Source organism: Trichosurus vulpecula, chromosome 2 (assembly GCF_011100635.1).
Source record: "Trichosurus vulpecula isolate mTriVul1 chromosome 2, mTriVul1.pri, whole genome shotgun sequence".
Lineage (NCBI taxonomy): Eukaryota > Metazoa > Chordata > Mammalia > Diprotodontia > Phalangeridae > Trichosurus > Trichosurus vulpecula.
The window spans coordinates 228748390-228766837 of NC_050574.1; the positions used below are offsets into that span (position 1 = coordinate 228748390).

At 45.2% G+C, this 18448-nt stretch overlaps 1 protein-coding gene across 1 annotated transcript; it reads left to right on the forward strand.

The window, feature by feature from the left end:
- The first annotated feature begins 4985 nt into the window (after window positions 1-4985).
- On the forward strand, window positions 4986-7587 carry SP9 (Sp9 transcription factor). Its single transcript, XM_036742454.1, has 2 exons — window positions 4986-5006; window positions 6157-7587. Exons 1-2 carry the CDS (start codon window positions 4986-4988, stop codon window positions 7585-7587), a joined length of 1452 nt encoding a protein of 483 aa, XP_036598349.1.
- Window positions 7588-18448: the final 10861 nt, after the last annotated feature.

Below are 18448 nucleotides of genomic sequence, written 5' to 3' on the forward strand. Positions count from 1 at the left end.
AAGGCTTAAAATATATGGATGGTCCAAATAAATTTCGAGGTGGAAAATTAGTTATGTAGGCAAACCTCTGGAAAGCACTTAAAAGACGAGGGCTTTTCAATTCCCTCCAGCAACCTCCTCTTCCTCCTCCTCCTTCTCCTCCTCCTCACAGATGAGGGAAATCTGCATCTCCCTGTTACCTCTAAATAGCAGTGGCACCTTCAAGACCGAGAGAAGATTAAAATCTATTCCTCAATTGATTCTTCCTGTTCCTTTCATTGGCAGAGATGGGGGCAGCAAGAGGGCGTTATGTAACAAATATGAAATGAAAGCCTCTTGGAAATTGTGGGAGAGTTCCATAATTTTTTCAATTAATTTCCTTGATCCATTTGATCGCAGTGCTAACTCCCCCCTCTCTCTTTTATTAGTACTAGTATTATTATTAACTATAAAAGAGTCTCTTCTAATCAAAAGCGTGACTACATCTTTGCCCGCAAATGAAAAACTCTACTGGGGAGGGGGGGGGGAGGAGTTGGGAGAAGAGGAGAATTCTCTGGACTCAACAGGCACCAAGGTCTGTATTTTAACATCATCTCCTTGCTTCCCTTTTCATAACCAGTCTTTGATAAGTATAGAAGGAAAGCCCTTTCTTAACTAAAGTTATTTCATTTATCTCCCCATCTCCCACATCTTGTTGACCCGAAAATCATTGTTAGAGTATAGGAAATGTAAATGAAAAAGCAAAACTGGGAGAAGAACTCAGAAAGGGAGCCACGGTAGCTTAAAAAAGAAACATGGCAGGGTGCGATGAATTGTCAGAAAGGTGCCTTTTGCAGGTCTCCCCCGCACACCCATTCCGTGTGGCAGAGGATCTGACTGCAGCTGAACTGGAAAAGGTCTGTACCTCCCTCCTCCCTCCTCCCTTCCTTAACCTTCTTACTCTTCCTCCCCCCCCAATTCTGTCCCATTCCATCTCATCCCATCGCATCCCTGTAACATCCGTGGGTAAAGTCTGCGCCTTTCTGAGGTTTCTAGGAAATTGTGCTGCCACCTTACATTTAACCAGCTATTATATCGATTTATTCAGAACCTATTTGGCTTTCCTCTCCCAGAATCTTGCTTGAACGCGAGGGAGAATCATTTCATCCGTGGCGCACGAACCCCGGATCCTTCCAATCAGCTCTAATGAAGGAATTGTTCCTCAGCTTTGCGTTCTAACACTGCAACTTTAGCACTGGCTCAGATCAAAGCTCAATGGAGAGGCAAGATGGGGGAAACAATATTTGTTCAAAGGAAGTGAACTGCTCCCTTTAATTACCCCATTCTTCTTTATTAGGATTCTTATTGAGTTGTTGGGTGTTTCTTTTTAACAAATAAAAAAAAGTGTATTTCACGATAGTGTATTTACAATGTAAATATATTCCAAGGAGAAAACGTCACGGATCAATTGTAAAGGACCCGGATACATAATTTTAAAAAATCAGTTTCAGTGTATATGAGGTTCTCACCCCACTTTCGCTTCTTAGTCAGATTTGTTTATGCAGAATCGACATTTAATAGTGCTAATTGCACTCCAGTTAAATTGCCCTGATTGCAGAAAGGGAAGCAATTTTCGTGCTCTCTGTCTGGGTTTGGAAGAAATTGTTTTATATTCACCTCTTTATAAAGAAGTGGAGATAAGGCACCGAGCCTTTGCACAAATTGCACTTATGGGCTGACTGGCAGCATTCAGGCGCTATAATAGAGCATTATTTGGCCGTTTTGAATAATGTAAAGCGTTTGCTGAAAGCTATTCTCCTGAAAATTGCTTTAACTTTTAAAAGGGTGATGATTCACTCCAAACCAGGCCTTTGTTACATTGTCATTATTCCCCAAATGTTTTAACAGTCAGCTCAACACTTTAGCATAACACATTGATCTTTGTTTAAAAACTCGATTTTTAGAGGATGAAAAAATCTGTCAGAGGAAAGGGGAAAAAAAAGCTGGACCTCCCCCTAAAGATTTCCTAGTAACCCCCCCCCCCACCCCCCTTAAGTGGCACCGGTGTATGGAACATGGAGAGCTGTCTTCTTTAGGTTGGGAGATTTCACTAACTTTTATTGTGATCAGGACGTGGGTATCTCTAGAAATAACTATGTGCCGGTATAGATAGATGCTGACAGCTGGAAATACGTTTGAAAACATGAAACGGGAAAGGAGGGGGAGGGGGAGGAGAAGAAGGAAGGAAAGGAATGAGGGAGCCAAGAGTATGAGGTGCTGGCGTGAACTGTTTTAAATGGTTGACTTTAAAATGTCACCGGCGCTAAGTGGCTTTTCGGATCGTCATATTTATTACTTTGTCAGGTTTCCTTAAGGAGAGAGGAGGTGGGGGGAGTGGGTGGATGGGGGGGGGGGGACCTTCGCCATTTCTCCTCCCTGGGCTGCTCCGGGGTGGGTCTGAAACGCCTCGCTGCCACTTAACAATCACCTCTATTAGTAAATCAACGCCGAGCCTCTAAATAAACAGAAGTGCCAGTCCTCCCCCTATGGGAAAGAGTCACCTGTTGGGGAATGACTCCCCGGTGCCCCTGCCGGGCTCTCTGGCTTGTCCGGGCTGCTTGGCTCCCTCCACCCCACCCCCAGGGGAGCTCTTCAAACGCCTCTACCCGATTATCACTACAGCTCCCCTGGGTAAGCAGGCTACTGTTAAAGCTGGACTGAAGGCTGGCGCTCTCTCTCTCTCTCTCTCTCTCTCTCTCTCTCTCTCTCTCTCTCTCTCTCTCTCTCTCTCTCACCATTTGGGAGGGCGTTTTGAAATAAAATGTATTTTTCCTTTATCCTTTTTCACCCTTAAAAACACTCCTTGCCAAAGTAGTTTACTAAAGATTAAGAGACCTACAGGGATATTCTTGCTCACTGGGCTACACTGACTACAGATTGGATCAGTCTCAAGGCAAGGCATAATATTATGATGGTCGCACTTTTAACTAAGGAGATTCAGCAACGGCAAAAGAACACTGGGGGCACGAATACTATCTCTCTCTCTCTCTCTCTCCCCTTCCCTCCCTCCCCCTCCAACATACATTTTTTTTTGTACCTCAGGTTTGGGGTTTAGTGGTTGGGTACTTGAAGATGACAGACTGGAGAGTTGAGAGAGAAAGGATGAATTTTAAACTAGTACCCTGAATGTATGCATATATTCATATTTCTGGTTCAAAAATTGTGGGCAGCTGCTGCCCTGGAGAACAGAAAGAAGGGAGCGACACCAAAAGGAAGAAACATAATTATATCAGCATTTGTAAAATGTCCCCAAAGAAGCAACTACATCCAATATGTAATATCCGATATCTAAACTTGCATATCTATCTACCCACCCACTATTGGGGCGACAGTAATGTAGGAACGTGAGAAGCTTCTGAAAATTACAAATAACAGAAACTAGTTTGCAATGCACCCAGGACCCACGACTTGGACTTATCTATTTCAGCAAACGCAGAGAGCAGGTAAAGTGTCTGTGGTTCGCTGGGGAGTGCAGAGTGTACACAGTACAGACAGGCCACAGCCGAGGGTGGGGGAAGAAGAGGCTAACAACGGCGCCCTCACGCTGCTGCGGTGAGAGACAGGAGCAAGCAGCCTCTCCGCCATCAGTTGGTAGGCTTCAAATGGTGGGATGTAGAGTTGTGGCATGAAAACCAGACGCCAGGCTGCACTCAGACACTTAAATCCTAACCCACTGCAACAAGCAAATAAACAACAAAAACTTCCCAACGGACAAAACAGAGAAGAATAGGAGAGGTGAGGGGGAGAAGAAAACAATTCTCACGTAGATTTTGGAAGTCGTCACAACAAATAAAAATAAATTAAGATAAAGTATGTTTAGAGATACTTTTTCCTATCTCCCTCTCCCCCATCTCTCCAAAATGAAAGCTGGAAAATAATCAGTACTTCCTACTATTTGATGAAATTTGATAACTGCCTGGAATATAAAAGGGCTGAAAGAAACTTTTCAAAAGACTCAGTGAAGCTTTTTCTTAGGGTGGTGTTTTTAGGGCAAAGTCGGTCTTGGAAACTAAGATAAAGGCCTGATAGACTAAAGTGTCAATTTAGGGAGACATTTGAAGCTGTTGGGTAAATAATGCTCAGGGTCTCGCTTGGGTTAGTATATAGGATACGTTTACTGGCCCGCTGTGAAGGGGACCGAGGACTCTTTAATAAGATTCTGTCTTTTCTCTTCTCCTTCGCTTCCTAGTGTACCTCTTTCCAGGACAACAGAGCGTATAGAAACTAGATATAGGAGTTTATAATAAGTGACTTGGTAAATAGATGCACAGATAGCAATACAGACTGCATAGAAAGTGAGGAGAGAGAGAGAGAGAGAGAGAGAGAGAGAGAGAGAGAGAGAGAGAGAGGTGTAAAATGATAAAATTATCATATAGACTGGCAAAAAGTCAGGAAATGCAAATTGAAAAACTGACATTTTCCCATTTTCCTTCTCCCTTTCTGCCCTGGTTGGTGCCTCCCCCCCCCCCACCCCCCATTCCATCCCATTTTCCCACAAGTGGTGAGTGAAGAGTCACATCTAACTTTGCATTTCTTGGGTTTTGTTGTTTTGTGTCACAATCTTAGTGTTATTTAAACCTAGGTTGTTGTTGTGTGTGTTTTTAAAAATTTAATTGCAGTATAATTTCTTCAGTCCAAAGCTTTGCGTCCCCCCCCCCTCCCCTTATGCCTTTGACTGGCACGCGCCCGGAGCCCTGGTTCTGGCACCTCGGAGTGTCTGATTGGCTACGGGGCAGCTCCTGTCTGCTCTTTCTGCGCCCTCATTGGGTGAGAGTCCTAGCCAGCGGTACTTCAAAGCAGGCGCTCCCCACACTTAGGCTGAGTTTTGCCCACAGGAGCCAGGAGTATACTTAGTGCAAGCGGTGTAAAGCGGGGAGAGAAGGAGGGAACTGAGGAAACTCTCCTCCTCTCCGCCGCGACTGGCAGAGCCCCCCATTCGGCCCCAGCACTCAGCCAAGGGACGTGCTATGGCTACGTCTATACTTGGGGTAAGTCCGAGGCGCAGATATGTATTTGAACATTTTAAGTGGCTTTATTTTTTTGTTATGGCTTCTCGGGGACGGTTTTCGCTTGAGAAACTGTTGCTGCTGTAATGCAGTTTCTGGTTCTTTAAAGACTCTTGCTGCATTTTCTGGGCAGATTCCGTTCAAGTTTGGGGAGTTCTGGAAACGCCTTTGCAATAAAACAATTTGTATGCAAGCTCCCTTTGATTTGGTTTTAAAGGGGGGGGGTTCCGTTCTTTCTCGTGGCTTGTTCTCCCCTCCCCCTCGTTCCCTTCCCCCCACTTTCGGAAATGTTGCAATTACGCTACCGTGGGGTTTCCAGAAAGCAGCTTTATTTGTATTGAAGTCTGTTTAGTCGCGTAAACAAACGTTTACGTTTGTGCTTTTATCCCGGTTTGCCCAACCTCTCTGTGACTTTGGAATCCGTCGCCGTATGTCGTTTCACCTCGGATTATTGTTGCATTCAGAATCCGGTTGTTTTTTGGTTCTTGGTTTTTTTTTTGTAAATGGGAAAATTTTCAAATTAAAATAGATATCAAAATCATAGGAAGATTTGGGAGGAGATGCATAATTCAGTGATTAGCATTCGATTTGGTCTCTGTGCCGCTGTTTATCATACCGCTTTCCCACCCTATTTATTATCGTTATATTTACCTTCTCCCTCTATCCCTAAAAGGCGATTTGAGTCGATTCTATAAAAAGGGGTCTGGTTCTGCACACGACAGGCTAAACCCGCGCCCCATTTCTGGGTAGGAGTTGCTGCTGCGAGTGTCGCTGGATAAATGGATGCATCTTTTATTTGTTAACCTCCCCAGAGAAGAGCAACTTTTTGGATCCTAGAGAGCATTCCTTTTGATTCCCTCTGCCCTAGCATGGTGCGCTGGCTACCCTCTGTGTGTGCAAAGGGGGTGTGCGGAAACCAAGTGGAGTGTTCTGGGAGGGGGTTGGGAGGAGGTGTGAAATGGGGGGCCGCCCCCCCTCCTTGACTGTCTAGTACGGGGGTGATGAGGCTGCTCACGGGTGCACTTTTGTGTCTTCTCCCCCCACCTCCTCCCGCCCTCTCCCTCCCCCACCCTCTCCTCCCCTTCTCCTCCCTCTATCCCGCTCTATACTCCCCCTACCCCACCCCATCTAGGAAGAGCCAAGATTTGGAACGACCCCCTTGGCCATGCTGGCCGCGACCTGCAACAAGATCGGCAACACCAGCCCCCTGACGACGCTGCCGGAGTCCAGCGCCTTCGCCAAGGGGGGCTTCCACCCCTGGAAGCGCTCCACCTCCAGCTGTAACCTAGGCTCCAGCCTCTCGGGCTTCGCGGTGGCCACCAGCAGCCGAGGCTCCAGCGGACTGGCTGGCGGCTCGGGCGCCGCCAACAGCGCTTTCTGCTTGGCTTCCACCTCGCCCACGTCGTCCGCCTTCAGCAGCGACTACGGAGGCCTCTTCTCCAACTCTGCAGCGGCGGCGGCGGCGGCGGCCGGAGTGTCCCCCCAGGAAGCCGGCGGCCAGTCGGCCTTCATCTCCAAGGTGCACACGTCGGCGGCCGACAGCTTGTACCCACGCGTGGGCATGGCGCACCCCTACGAGTCCTGGTACAAGTCCGGCTTCCACTCCACCCTGGCGGCCGGCGAGGTGACCAACGGGGCAGCCTCGTCGTGGTGGGACGTGCACACCAACCCGGGCTCGTGGCTGGAGGTGCAGAACCCGGCGGGGGGGCTCCAGAGCTCGCTGCACTCGGGCGCCCCCCAGGCCTCGCTGCACTCGCAGTTGGGCACTTACAACCCCGACTTCAGTTCGCTCACGCACTCGGCCTTCAGCTCCACCGGCCTCGGCTCCTCGGCTGCCGCCGCCTCGCACCTGCTCTCCACCAGCCAGCACCTGCTGACCCAGGAGGGCTTCAAGCCGGTGCTGCCTTCGTACACGGACTCCAGCGCCGCGGTGGCGGCCGCCGCCAGCGCCATGATCACAGGCGCCGCGGCCGCCGCCGCCGGGGGGAGCTCGGCGCGCTCTGCCCGCCGCTACTCGGGCCGGGCCACCTGCGATTGCCCCAACTGCCAGGAGGCGGAGCGGCTGGGGCCCGCCGGGGCGAGCCTGCGGCGGAAGGGCTTGCACAGCTGCCACATCCCCGGCTGCGGCAAGGTGTACGGCAAGACGTCGCACCTGAAGGCGCACCTGCGCTGGCACACGGGCGAGCGGCCCTTCGTCTGCAACTGGCTCTTCTGCGGCAAGAGGTTCACGCGCTCGGACGAGCTGCAGCGGCACCTGCGGACTCACACGGGCGAGAAGCGCTTCGCCTGCCCGGTGTGCAACAAGCGGTTCATGCGTAGCGACCACCTGAGCAAACACATTAAAACACACAACGGGGGCGGCGGGGGCAAAAAGGGCAGCGACAGTGACACGGACGCGAGCAATCTGGAGACGCCGCGCTCCGAGTCCCCGGACCTCATCCTTCACGACTCCGGGGTGAGCGCGGCCCGGGCGGCGGCGGCGGCGGCGGCAGCGGCGGCGGCGGCAGCGGCGGCCGCTTCAGCGGGAGGCAAGGAATCCACTTCGGGGCCAAACGACTCTTAAAGGTGGCGAGAGTGAGGAGAGCGAGCGAGCAAGAGAGACAGAGACACAGAGCGAGCGAGAGCGAACGGGAGCGAGAGATGCGGAGAGCACGAGCGAGCGCGAGAGAGGCTCCCTTCCGTCTCCCCCCAGTCCTCCTCTGCTCCCCGCGTTTGGAGAAGGAGAAGGAGCCGCTGGTGAGCTCCGGCGCCAGAGTTTGGAGCGGGAGGCGCGACCCGCCCCGCTCTAGGCGAATCTCTCCCTTCCAGACTGCAGCGGAGACTCGAATACCACGCTTGGTCCAGGGACAACAACTAATAACAACCCCAGACAAATTCAAAACAGTTTTTTTTAAACCCACAGAGACACAGAAAAACATATATACACGCACACGCACATACACACACACCGCTATACAAACTTCTTGAATGAAGAGCAATACACAAACTCTCCCTCCTCCATCTCAGCCCAACCTCCACCCCTCAACCCACCTCTTCCCCTTCTCAAAAACAAAACAAAACCCACCACCCAGCAGAGACTGTCAGAACATTTGAAAACAAATGGGACCTATAAAAACAGACCCTTTGTGTGGATTATATTATATATAAAATACTCCAAGTCCTGCTTGATGATATCTATTTACAATGAGACTTTTTAAAAAGGAAGCATCAAAAAAGAGGCTTAAGGTGAGAAATTAAACTGGAAGTCTAAAGACAATTTCTCTGTATTTCATAACATCTGTATAAATAGGGTTCAAAAGATTGTGTTCTCTTTTATTTTCTTGTAAATGTTTATTCGAATAGGGTTTTTTTTTGTAAATTCCTGAAATTCAGGGAGGTTTTTTTTTTTAATTTTCTGATGCACTTTGTGGAAGTCAGTATATATGTAAAGATATTTAAAATGTTGAGTTATCATTTCACTCACAAACACGTAAGTTAAGGTCATCTAAAGAAATTAAATGCGTTTATCTGTATGAAGAAAATCTTGGCATCATAATATTTTCCTTTTGCTATTATTAAAGGACTCTGAACAATACACTTCCTTTTCCCGGTTTCTCCTCCCTCCCTCTCTCCAAACAACCCTTCCATGGGCAGACTTTTTTTCCCCCGTGGGGGAGAAAATCCCATCAATGACAGTAGTAGTTGATTTAGGGCATATCTGGTTCATTTAAAAAAAAACAAAAACCATAATACATAGAAATGTCTCAAAAGGCAAAACAGTCTATATTTCAACAGCTAAATTAAATTTGTTTTCTCAAAAATGTTAGCTGCGCTTCTTAATGTGAACTCTTTCAAAAGGTGATATTGTTAAATTACTGAAGGCTTGCTAAAGAAAGGCAGTTAGCATTTTTAAAACATGAAAACTCATCCAGTTGGAGGGAACACTCCTAGATCATACTAAAACTGGGTTTTGTTTTTTTTGTGTTTTTTTTTTTGTGTGGTTTGTTTTTTAAGCGAGAAAAAAAATAAAACATTACAAAAATGTCTTTAGCTTCCCAAGGCTGCGTAGGTTGCGAGGTGATCTCAGGGGGATAAATCGCTAGTCATACTCCGGAAAAGACATTTCATGCCTAAATGAAAATCTTGTTAAATGTTATTAATTTTGACTTAGAGCACACAGCAGCCCCCTGTGCCTTGTATTCCCTTATTAGGGATTCATGTCTTATCAAATATCTAATTAATCTCCTAGACATCATTTGTTCTGGCCAACTTTATCTCAGCTGGTCCACGGGGAAAACTCGGAATATTCTCCGTGACAAAGCTCCCTTGAAGATCTTTTTAATTGTCTAAATTAACTGCACCAAATTTGCATGTCAAACGGTAAAGGGCAACCTGAGATAAAGTGTAAACGTTTTAAAAGCCCCCAAACTAAGCACTTGATTTGATAACTAGGCTTTTTAATGTTATGGAAGACAACTGCTCCTTCCCTTTTCAAAGACAGTTGATCTATGCAAATAGTGAATTGGAAATGCTTATGTCCCCATGCAGTCAAATGGCCCTCGCAGGTTATTTGAATATCAGTGGCTCTGCTATTGAAAAGGTTCAAGGATGCTCTCTGACTTCTTTGTGATTACTCAGCGCAGCGTCTTATTCTGAAGAAAAAAAACTCAGGAATAATTAAAGGCTGGGATAAGGCCTGGGAACACATTTGGGACAGGAATCTCATTTAGACAGTCTCTTTCAAAATAAGGCACAGTTAAATTGACCAGAAGGCAATTATTGAAATGAAAATTATTTTCACTCCCTTTGTCTTCTGACCACCAACTTAACAGCCACAGTTTAAAAGAGAGAAGGGAGAGGGGCAAAAGAAAATGGTTAAATGAGATAATTTCGCAATTCAAAAAATGTTAATTTAGAAAATAAAGTCCGTGTTCAAAGAATAAAAATATTTCTAAGCGCCCCCTACACAATAGCAAACGCAAGCTAAGCCAGCCCCCACGGAAATTCTGTTTTATTACTGCCGGTCATATAAACTCGAATGAGGATTTTGAATCTTAAAAAAAAAAATCTCCCATAACCCGTTGTTAATTTTTAACAAAACATCTTCCCTCAAAATACCGTTCTGGAAAGCACAGCCAAGTATCAGACGCTTAAGGATGATAAGTGTTAGTGCAGGTCGCCAGGCACGCGGGACAGAAAGGAATCCATCCTGCCAGCAGCATTTTTTCAGGGGCATTCAGCGCAGCTTTGGTGTCATACGCGATACCATTGTGCGCCCCCCCCCCCCCCCCCCCGCCTTCCCCTGCTTGCCTTTCCCACAGCTTTCCTACACCATACTACTTTTCCCGGATTTTTCCTTCTTTCTCTTTGCTATTTTCTCTGCCTCCTTGAGCTGTTGTTATGAGTTTCCCTTGGGTGTTTTCTCTCGGTCTTCCCACCCAGAGTAGGTGAGTGGGTACCTGGAAAAGCTGGTGGAAGATGCATGGTATTTGGGGGGGAGGTAGTGATGGGAATTGGCGGGGGGAGGGTGGGAGAGGAGTAGAGCTGGGCGAGCATGACACTGTCGCGCCAGGGTAAAATAAACAAGTGAGGTCGCCGGGGCTGCTGGGCTGGGATTTCCCCTCCTAGCTGGTTGTTCATGTTGTTGGGTTTTCAGAGGAATGCGATGCTCCCTGGGTGTTGGGCAGAAGTCAGCTTTGTTTCCCATGTATAATAAAAACAGATCAAAGGACCTGACCATCCAGGTCCAGTTTCTCTCCGGCTAGGGCTACACTTCTCAGCTCAGTGATCAAGGACCTTTTTGCGTCGCTTTTGCCCCTGCAGGTCAAAAAACGTCCATCATCTGCACACTCCCCAGAAACCGAGATGGGGAAACCGCTGAGGGGCTGCAGAGCCGGTTCCTTCAGCGAGGAAAATAGAGAGCGTGTAACCTGAAAAGAAAAGAGAGAAGAGGGAAACATATTCCCCTTCTCCGTTAAGAAAAAAACAACAAAGAAAAAGGCACCTCCCCCCCAAAAGGCAACACCTCTTCCAATAAAACCCAAATCACTCTCCAGACATTGTGGTCATCAGTAGATAAGCCCATAAGGGTGAATGGGTTTGGGTTCAGAAAATTTTTTACCCAAGTGGTTGGCAAAGGGGTGTGTGAATGAGAATAAGTTTTGGAGGAAGGTCTGGGGATGTGTAGGGAGAGAAAACAAAACTGATCATATAAAAATCTCGTATTTTTCCTCTCGAAACTGTATTACTGAACAGCATTTCCTTAAGGAGACGGCTAAGTGGAGAACTTGCCGGAATCTGGGGCTCTCCTTCTGGTTCGGCTTGGGAGGATGGGCCTCGGCGTCCCCAGGGTGAGAGGGAGCCTAAGACAAAGCTAAGAGAATTGGAGAGTCCTTTCTGGTTCGGGGAGTTTGGTCGAGCGAGGCAGCTTTAGAAGTCGCCATTGGCCCCACGTTTTGAAAATTTAATTTCGCTTTATTCGGTGTCATTTCAGATGCTCTGTTTTGCGAGTTTCACCTTCAGTCGCAGGAGCTCGGCTAAGTTTTCGCCCATCCCTGCCACCACCCAGCCCCAATCCAAACAGGTTTGGAGCGAGGCTTCGGGGGTCGAGGGCCCAGCTCCGGAGCTGACTCCTCCTGCCCCACCAGAGCTCGTGGTCTAAGTTTCCGATCCACTAGGAGTTCTATTTTCGGCTGTTGTCATTGTTCCTTTTCCCTCGGTAGCTCCCTACCTGATGAGTGGGGGGCGGGGTGGGGGCGAGAGGATTGAGACTTACAGTATTTCCTTTAAAAAATTATTATTTTGAGATTAGATTCGTGCCCCCGAATGCATGTGCGGACTTATCGTTAAATCGTTAAAAGTCGTGTAAAAATGATTTTCTTCCATTCAGATGAAAACTTTATTTATTTTAACTCTAATCTTATTTGCATCTATTATCTGTATTCACCAAGGCTCTCTTCCACTACAAAAATGCAGATGAAGTAAATCTTACATAAATCCCGCCCATTTGTGTAATTGGTATACTAAGTGTTTATTTTAAGTGAGAATAATTTAGCTACAAATTTTCTTAAGGAATAACATTCTTAACACATTAAAAAAACTGAAAACTCTGATTTGCTTTTATGTTTGACAGTCACTCTTGATTCCTTTGAGAGGATGCTTGTAATTGTGGCTCTCTGGCGCCATCTAGAGTTCTAGGGCAGGAAGGGCAGCACTTCCTCCTTGTCCCGGCGAAACAAGGCAGGAAAGGGAATGGGCTTTATTTAGCACCCAAGCATTAGAGAGCTAGGGAGTCCGGTACAGAAAAACCGAGGTTTGGTGTTCCAGAGAAAAAGAGGAGATGAGGGATGATAAAGAGGCGTTACTATGAACACACTGTGTTACTGCTCTATTACAGCTCTAGGTCGAGAAAACGGGATCGTTCCTGAAACGTGACAACTCAAAATCAAAGTAAAACGAAAAATTAACACGAGCTTGATCCCAGACTTGGAATTGCTGTCATTTAACATTCTTTTAAAAATGTTAACTTCGGTGTTCTAGAACTCTTGGTTCTAGAACTCTGGGTCCGGATTGGCAGGCTTCGTGAACTCCAGCATTCTGACCACCCACAGGGGAGACCAAAAGTCCGTGTCCCTTCTTCCCCCAAGGTCCTTTGGTGCTGGTAAGAATCTCTGGGTGGTTTGGGAAACCTGTCCTCTGCTAGGGGCTAGGCCGGCCAAAATTTCCATGACTAATGGGAAACCAAGTTGATCAAACCAGCAAGGGGAAAAACCCCAAACCCAACCCTGAGACTAGAAGATTTAAATAGTCCTAGGAGGAGAGAGAAGACAGGGATGGGGAGGTAGGGGTAGCTCTCGGTTTCTCACTGTCTATTTCCCCAACCTCTCCAGGGCACAGTTTCGCCCTGCAGTTTACATACGGATGGTTCCTGCCTCTGCTTGAGACTGAATATCTAGACTGCTGGGAATGATTGGGAAGCTGCAAAATTTTGGGGATGTGTGTAGGAAATGGAGAGGAAGAGAGGAGGTGAGCAGTCCCTAAGTCCACCGCCCACAGATCCTCTCTGGGGATCCAAGCTCTCTTGCAGCGCAAACAGACCCCTTTTCGCCCCCACCTTTTTCCTTTTAAATCAAATTCTAAAATCGGATAGCAGTCGGGGGCGGTTTGATAATTTTCTCTCCACTGTGTGGATTGTTCTCTCCTCCAGTACCCTCTCCTTCTCCGACAGCTCCCCTCCCCCACCCGCCTTATTTTATTTTTATTTTAAAAGCAGCAACCTACATGCCCACCCCAAGTGCGCTCCTACGGCGGAGCTGTTGGCAGCTCAGCGGCAGCAGGACTCTGCAGCCTCAGAGCACCAGCTCCAAGGAACGCAGCTCCCACGAACTCGCACTGAGTAAAATGTAGCGTGTTTCCGGGGGAACACGTTAGCCACCTTTGCAGTGGGTAATTCGGCTGCATTTGTATTTGCTGTTTTAATACAAACCCCACTGCACTGCCTATTTCAAAGATGTGCTAATTACTACTTGGGTACCAGGGCGCAAAGTCCTTGTCCATTTCCCAGTACAAAGTAGGTTGCTAGAAAATTTGAAATTGCCTTTCAGCCTAAAGCTGCCTTACCTGAATGTCATAATTACAGTAATTATGTACATCCAAATTACATGCTAATTAAATTAGAATCAAATCGTTCTAAATCGAAATCAAATGAGGTAGTGAAGAATTAATCAATGACAACATAAATAGAGAGCTTCCTTCAGAGATATTTATTGTAACGATCCAAGGAGGAATTTGATCTGAAAAAGTCACCTGTTTATTTACTTTCAAATTAGTAATCAGTTATTATCCCTTCTCCATAATTTTAACCGTTCAGTGTTATTTACCCCCCATCCATTCCAGACTAGGGAGTTTATAGAAATACATAGGAGGCAAATGTAGTCAGATACATGTCTGTACGTATGTTGTGTGTACACATCCACCTTAGGTGAAATATCTGGGAGCATCCCTGATGTTGACTTCTCAGGGTCACCTGGCTCTCAGGGACCCTTTCATTTTGTTGAAGCATGCACCTTTTCCTAGGCCCTTTCTTCATTTTGAATCCTCCTCTGGAGAATTGTTTCTGTTTCCTATTTTTTTAAAGATGAAGCTATGAATTGATTTCACTCCCCCTTCAGCCTCCCTCCCTATCCTTTCTTTCTTGATAAAAGCTGACATTGTGACTATCAAATCTCTATGAGATTTCCAGGCTTTTTATTATTGCCCAGGATATAAGGAAAAAAAGAGAAACAGAAACTGAAGCTAAAAAAAAGTGACTCTTGGTGATTCACCTGTGGAGTCAGCATTGAAGGCCTGGAAAGCAGGAAGGAGGCAGGCTGGGTGATAAATTCACCAGCTTCCTCTTCTACTTGCCCTTGCCCCTAAGTAGAGTGGGAGTCAGGGTGGGGACCAAGGAGCTCAGAACACACTATTGTGCAGAATAGGTTGTGTTCTTCAGGTTCTGTCCCCTCATCATAAGCTGTGCTGGAGAGGAAGGAAATCAGAAAGACAAATGTGGACTGCGGTAAGCCTCCCAGGCAGGCGGATAAGATTCATACCCTCTTAACAAGAACCTCAGTTCTGGTAGATGCAGTCATGCAATGGCTCCCCAAAGAGTTTGTCTAGTGTTGTCAGAGGAGGCGGGGGGGGGGGGGGGGGGGGGGGAGGTGGGGGAGATCCTTCTCTTTGAGTGAGAGAAGAGGCCCACCCAAGGAAAATGCTGTAAAGTGAGGGAAGGAGCAAACCAGTGGCTCTTTTACTTTAGATCTTTCTAGCCAGGATTTGAAATCTTGTTCTTAGATAGCTACTCTCCCCTTCCCCATTCACTTTCATTTGAGTTTGGGATGTGTCCTGCATTTTGCTTGAGGCACTCACTTGGTGAGGAAAGCACAAAGACACCCAGGGGTGACCAGCTTTCCTCTGTTTAAGCCTCTAAGTCCCTAGAAGTAACAGAAGTCCAGCAATTCCAGCCAATGGCTCACTGGGACTTACCCCCCAGCCAGGCAGACACTCACTGTTTGCCCCTGGGTCTAGTCACTGGAAAAAAGTGCTACCTGACTAGTCCTAAAGCAACTGAAACCACAGTATGTAGGCAGCAGCTAGGAGCCCTGGACTCTCATCACCTCTGAGTCTGCTCCTTACAATGTAATCCATCTTTCTTGTCATAAATTGCTTTGGGCCCTTGTGAGAGCAAGATCGACTTCTTTTGATTCTCTCCATGTGGAATGGAGGATTTCAATTTACACTGTAGCTAATTCCCTTCCCATTTCCTCTCTATCAGCTCCTCTCCCTCACCTATTTTTTTTCCCCTCAATTCTGGAGGTGAGGCATGGTGTTGTGTGAAGAGGCAAAAGGAGATTCAGAAGGCTATGTCCCTTTAGGTGTTTCAGTCTCTGAATGGGAGACCAAGACAAGTTCTCTCTTCTTACCAATCCCTTTTGTCATTTCTTTTCTCATTTTCTTACACTGAAAGACTGAAAATGCTAAACTATCTCTTGAATTAAAAAAAAACCTGCAAAACTTTCCTTAGGGCTTTTAAATTGGTGGCAATGACAAACTTCATTTTTCTCAATAGGTTATCATTACTGATTTATTATTTAAATGCAGGGGATCATTTAGCTAAGGCAAAGCTCTCTGAGGTCTAGAGAGCAGGCTGCAGAGAGGAAATGCATAAGGACTGGCAGAATGCATTGCTTAGCACTCTCTGACAGTGTTGTGACTAAGGGGTCATTAGGTGATATAGACAGTCCTGGGGGCACAGGTAGATTTTTAAATACCTGCAGGTCAACGGTAAGTTATGGTAAATGTTCAGTGATTAAAACTGGAAATATCAGGCTTGCAGAACACAAGACTAATGATTTACTACCAGCATGAGTTCTCTGGAAAGCAACAACAAGGTTTCCCAAAGCTTTCCAGAGAAAGTTTTTCTCAGGTATAATCAACACATCTCCTTAAAAATAATAAAAAAAAAAAATCTGGATTTAACGTTGCAAAGTAATCCAACCGGGTGCTAAACGATGTGCTACATCTGTCTATTTTGGCACAGATTTACTAAATGCAATTCTGCCTAAGGGCACATTTCCATACACAGATAATGGAACAATCAAGTCTCACCAAAGAAACCATGGTTCTTTCCTAGTCATTTGTAAATCAACAGCACCTCCTACAGGAATTAATTTGCTCATGTTAAATTAAATCAAATCTACTATCACCAGGTACTAGTGAACCAGTCAGAATCAAAGAAAGTGTGTACATTACCCTTTCCAAAGACAAACAGGAAATGGAAAGCCTGTCACCAAGATTGCCAGCAACTAATCCTCAGATTTATTGTTAATATATTGCAGGAAAAAACGAGGATCGAACACTCATGCTCAAACAAAATGGATATGTGTTCAGCCATTTATAAGGCAATGTCACAGTGGAAGATAGTTTAAGTTCTCGAGCTGAGGTCCATTAAAACTATATAGTGGTTCTTTGGCATCGGAGAATGTAGAAAATCTATTTTATGAATGGTTTCAGCTCTCTCCCAAATCCTTTATTAGAAAACTGCACAGGAACATGATACCAGAGAAAAAGATCTTGTAGAATTATCTAGTTAGTTCATTTCCTTATGTTCTCCTGTAATTTACGTTCCCATTACAACAATCAGAAAAACAAACCTAGAATTAGGAGTTTTTAATTTACAGCTATGTCAAGATAACAAAATTACTTTCGAGCTATTTTCCTTATTATCTATATTAAGGCATATAAAACAAAGCAGGTCTCCATAAAGCTGTGCTTTATTGTTTGTGTGTGTGAGTGTGTGTGTGCGTGTGTGTGCATGTGTGTGTGTGTAAAATGCCTCTCCTTTTGATTTTTAAGTGTGGAAAGTTGAGATGAAAGCCATCCAAGTCCTACTCTGATCTTTAGCCAAAGTCACCTTAGGTGCTTCATACCAAAAGCCGTATTGAAAATTCAAAGCCACTATAACTATATACTGTGTGTATAAGGAATGTTTTGTCTGGGAGGAGTCTTCCTCGTAACCAGACAAGTTTTATCTGGGCTTTTCTTTGCATTTTACACTGTCTCTTAAAACATCAAGAAAATAAGCTAAATTACAGAATATCCAAAAAGGCCTAAGCACAAAAGGGGCCTTTTGCCTCTTAACGTTTAGACCACTGGTTTACAGAAAAACAAGTGTGAGGAGGCTAAGGGACAGTTAAGAACTGCTGTAAATTGGTTTATTTTTCATTCAAAGCCCACTATTAAAACTAGTTTGTCCAACAAACTCTTTTAGGTGTTAATGGTGCCCTGTTTCAACAACTTACAAAGTTACTGCCAAAGAGGGAAGAAGAGAAAAAAGTCAGTATAATGGCAATTAAATATAACAGGATTAAGATTTTTCTTAACTAAGTACTGACAATAGATTTCTGGGGTGCAGAAACACATAATGTGGCTTTACTTGTAATGCTCCAACTTAAAGATTCATCATGGTCTTACTGTGCTTTAAAATCTAAGGAAAGTAATTAAACAAAGAGAAGACCCAATTCAATAATATTTACTTCAAGTATCTGAAGGCACTCAATTGCCTTTTTTTTTTTTTGTGAGGGGGTGGGTGAGAACCTGAGGATCAAATACTCAAGACTCAAACAAAATGGATATGTGTTCAGCCATTTCTAAGGCAATGTCACAGTAGAAGATAGTTTACACAACCGAATTTAAACACACCCTGATAATGTAAAAACATGATAAAGATACTTGTATATATATCAAGTCTTGTAGGTACTTACTTGGCTTTTGCATGTCTCTTCTGCAATTTATACTAAAATATTTCTTTGACTATCCTTTATCTTACTTTCCCCCACATCTGAATTTAAGGATGTTTTGCAACACAATGTGTTTGATTTTAGTACCTTGTTCCTCTGAAATCAGACACAACATCAAAAAGCAATGTTTCTCCCTACTTCTAAAAACTAATGGAATTTATTAAAATGGTTCACCTTTATAACATGAAGTGAAAACTTAAGCCTTTAGAAAAATAAAAGCTTAACAGCTGTGTGCCAACAGAAAAAAGGCATCCAAGTTAATATCCTACTGCCTAGATTGAAATACCTGGAAACAGTTAAGGCTGCAAACAGTATTCTTTTCATGTCTTGAAAAATTATCGAACAATAACTTGACTCCACAGTGACAAAGACCAACAGGGGTTCATGATGTTAAGATAGTCCTCACCCCATTATACACTGCAGGAGGCCAAAACATGTTATACATTTCTGCAGAACTTTTAAAACCATTATTTAGCTCATGAAAACTGCCCTCTAAGGTAGAAGTTTAAGAATTAAAAAAAAAAAACAGTACCCAAACTCCCTCAAGTATTGCCCAAAATATTATATTCAGGCCACTCCTTGCCACAGAAGGAGTTGGAAATATTATTC

Coding starts and splice junctions, on each gene's coding strand:
- SP9 (XM_036742454.1), top strand. CDS start 4,986: ATGGCTACGTCTATACTTGGG. Junction 5,007..6,156: donor TGGCTACGTCTATACTTGGG/GTAAGTCCGAGG, acceptor CACCCCATCTAG/GAAGAGCCAAGATTTGGAAC.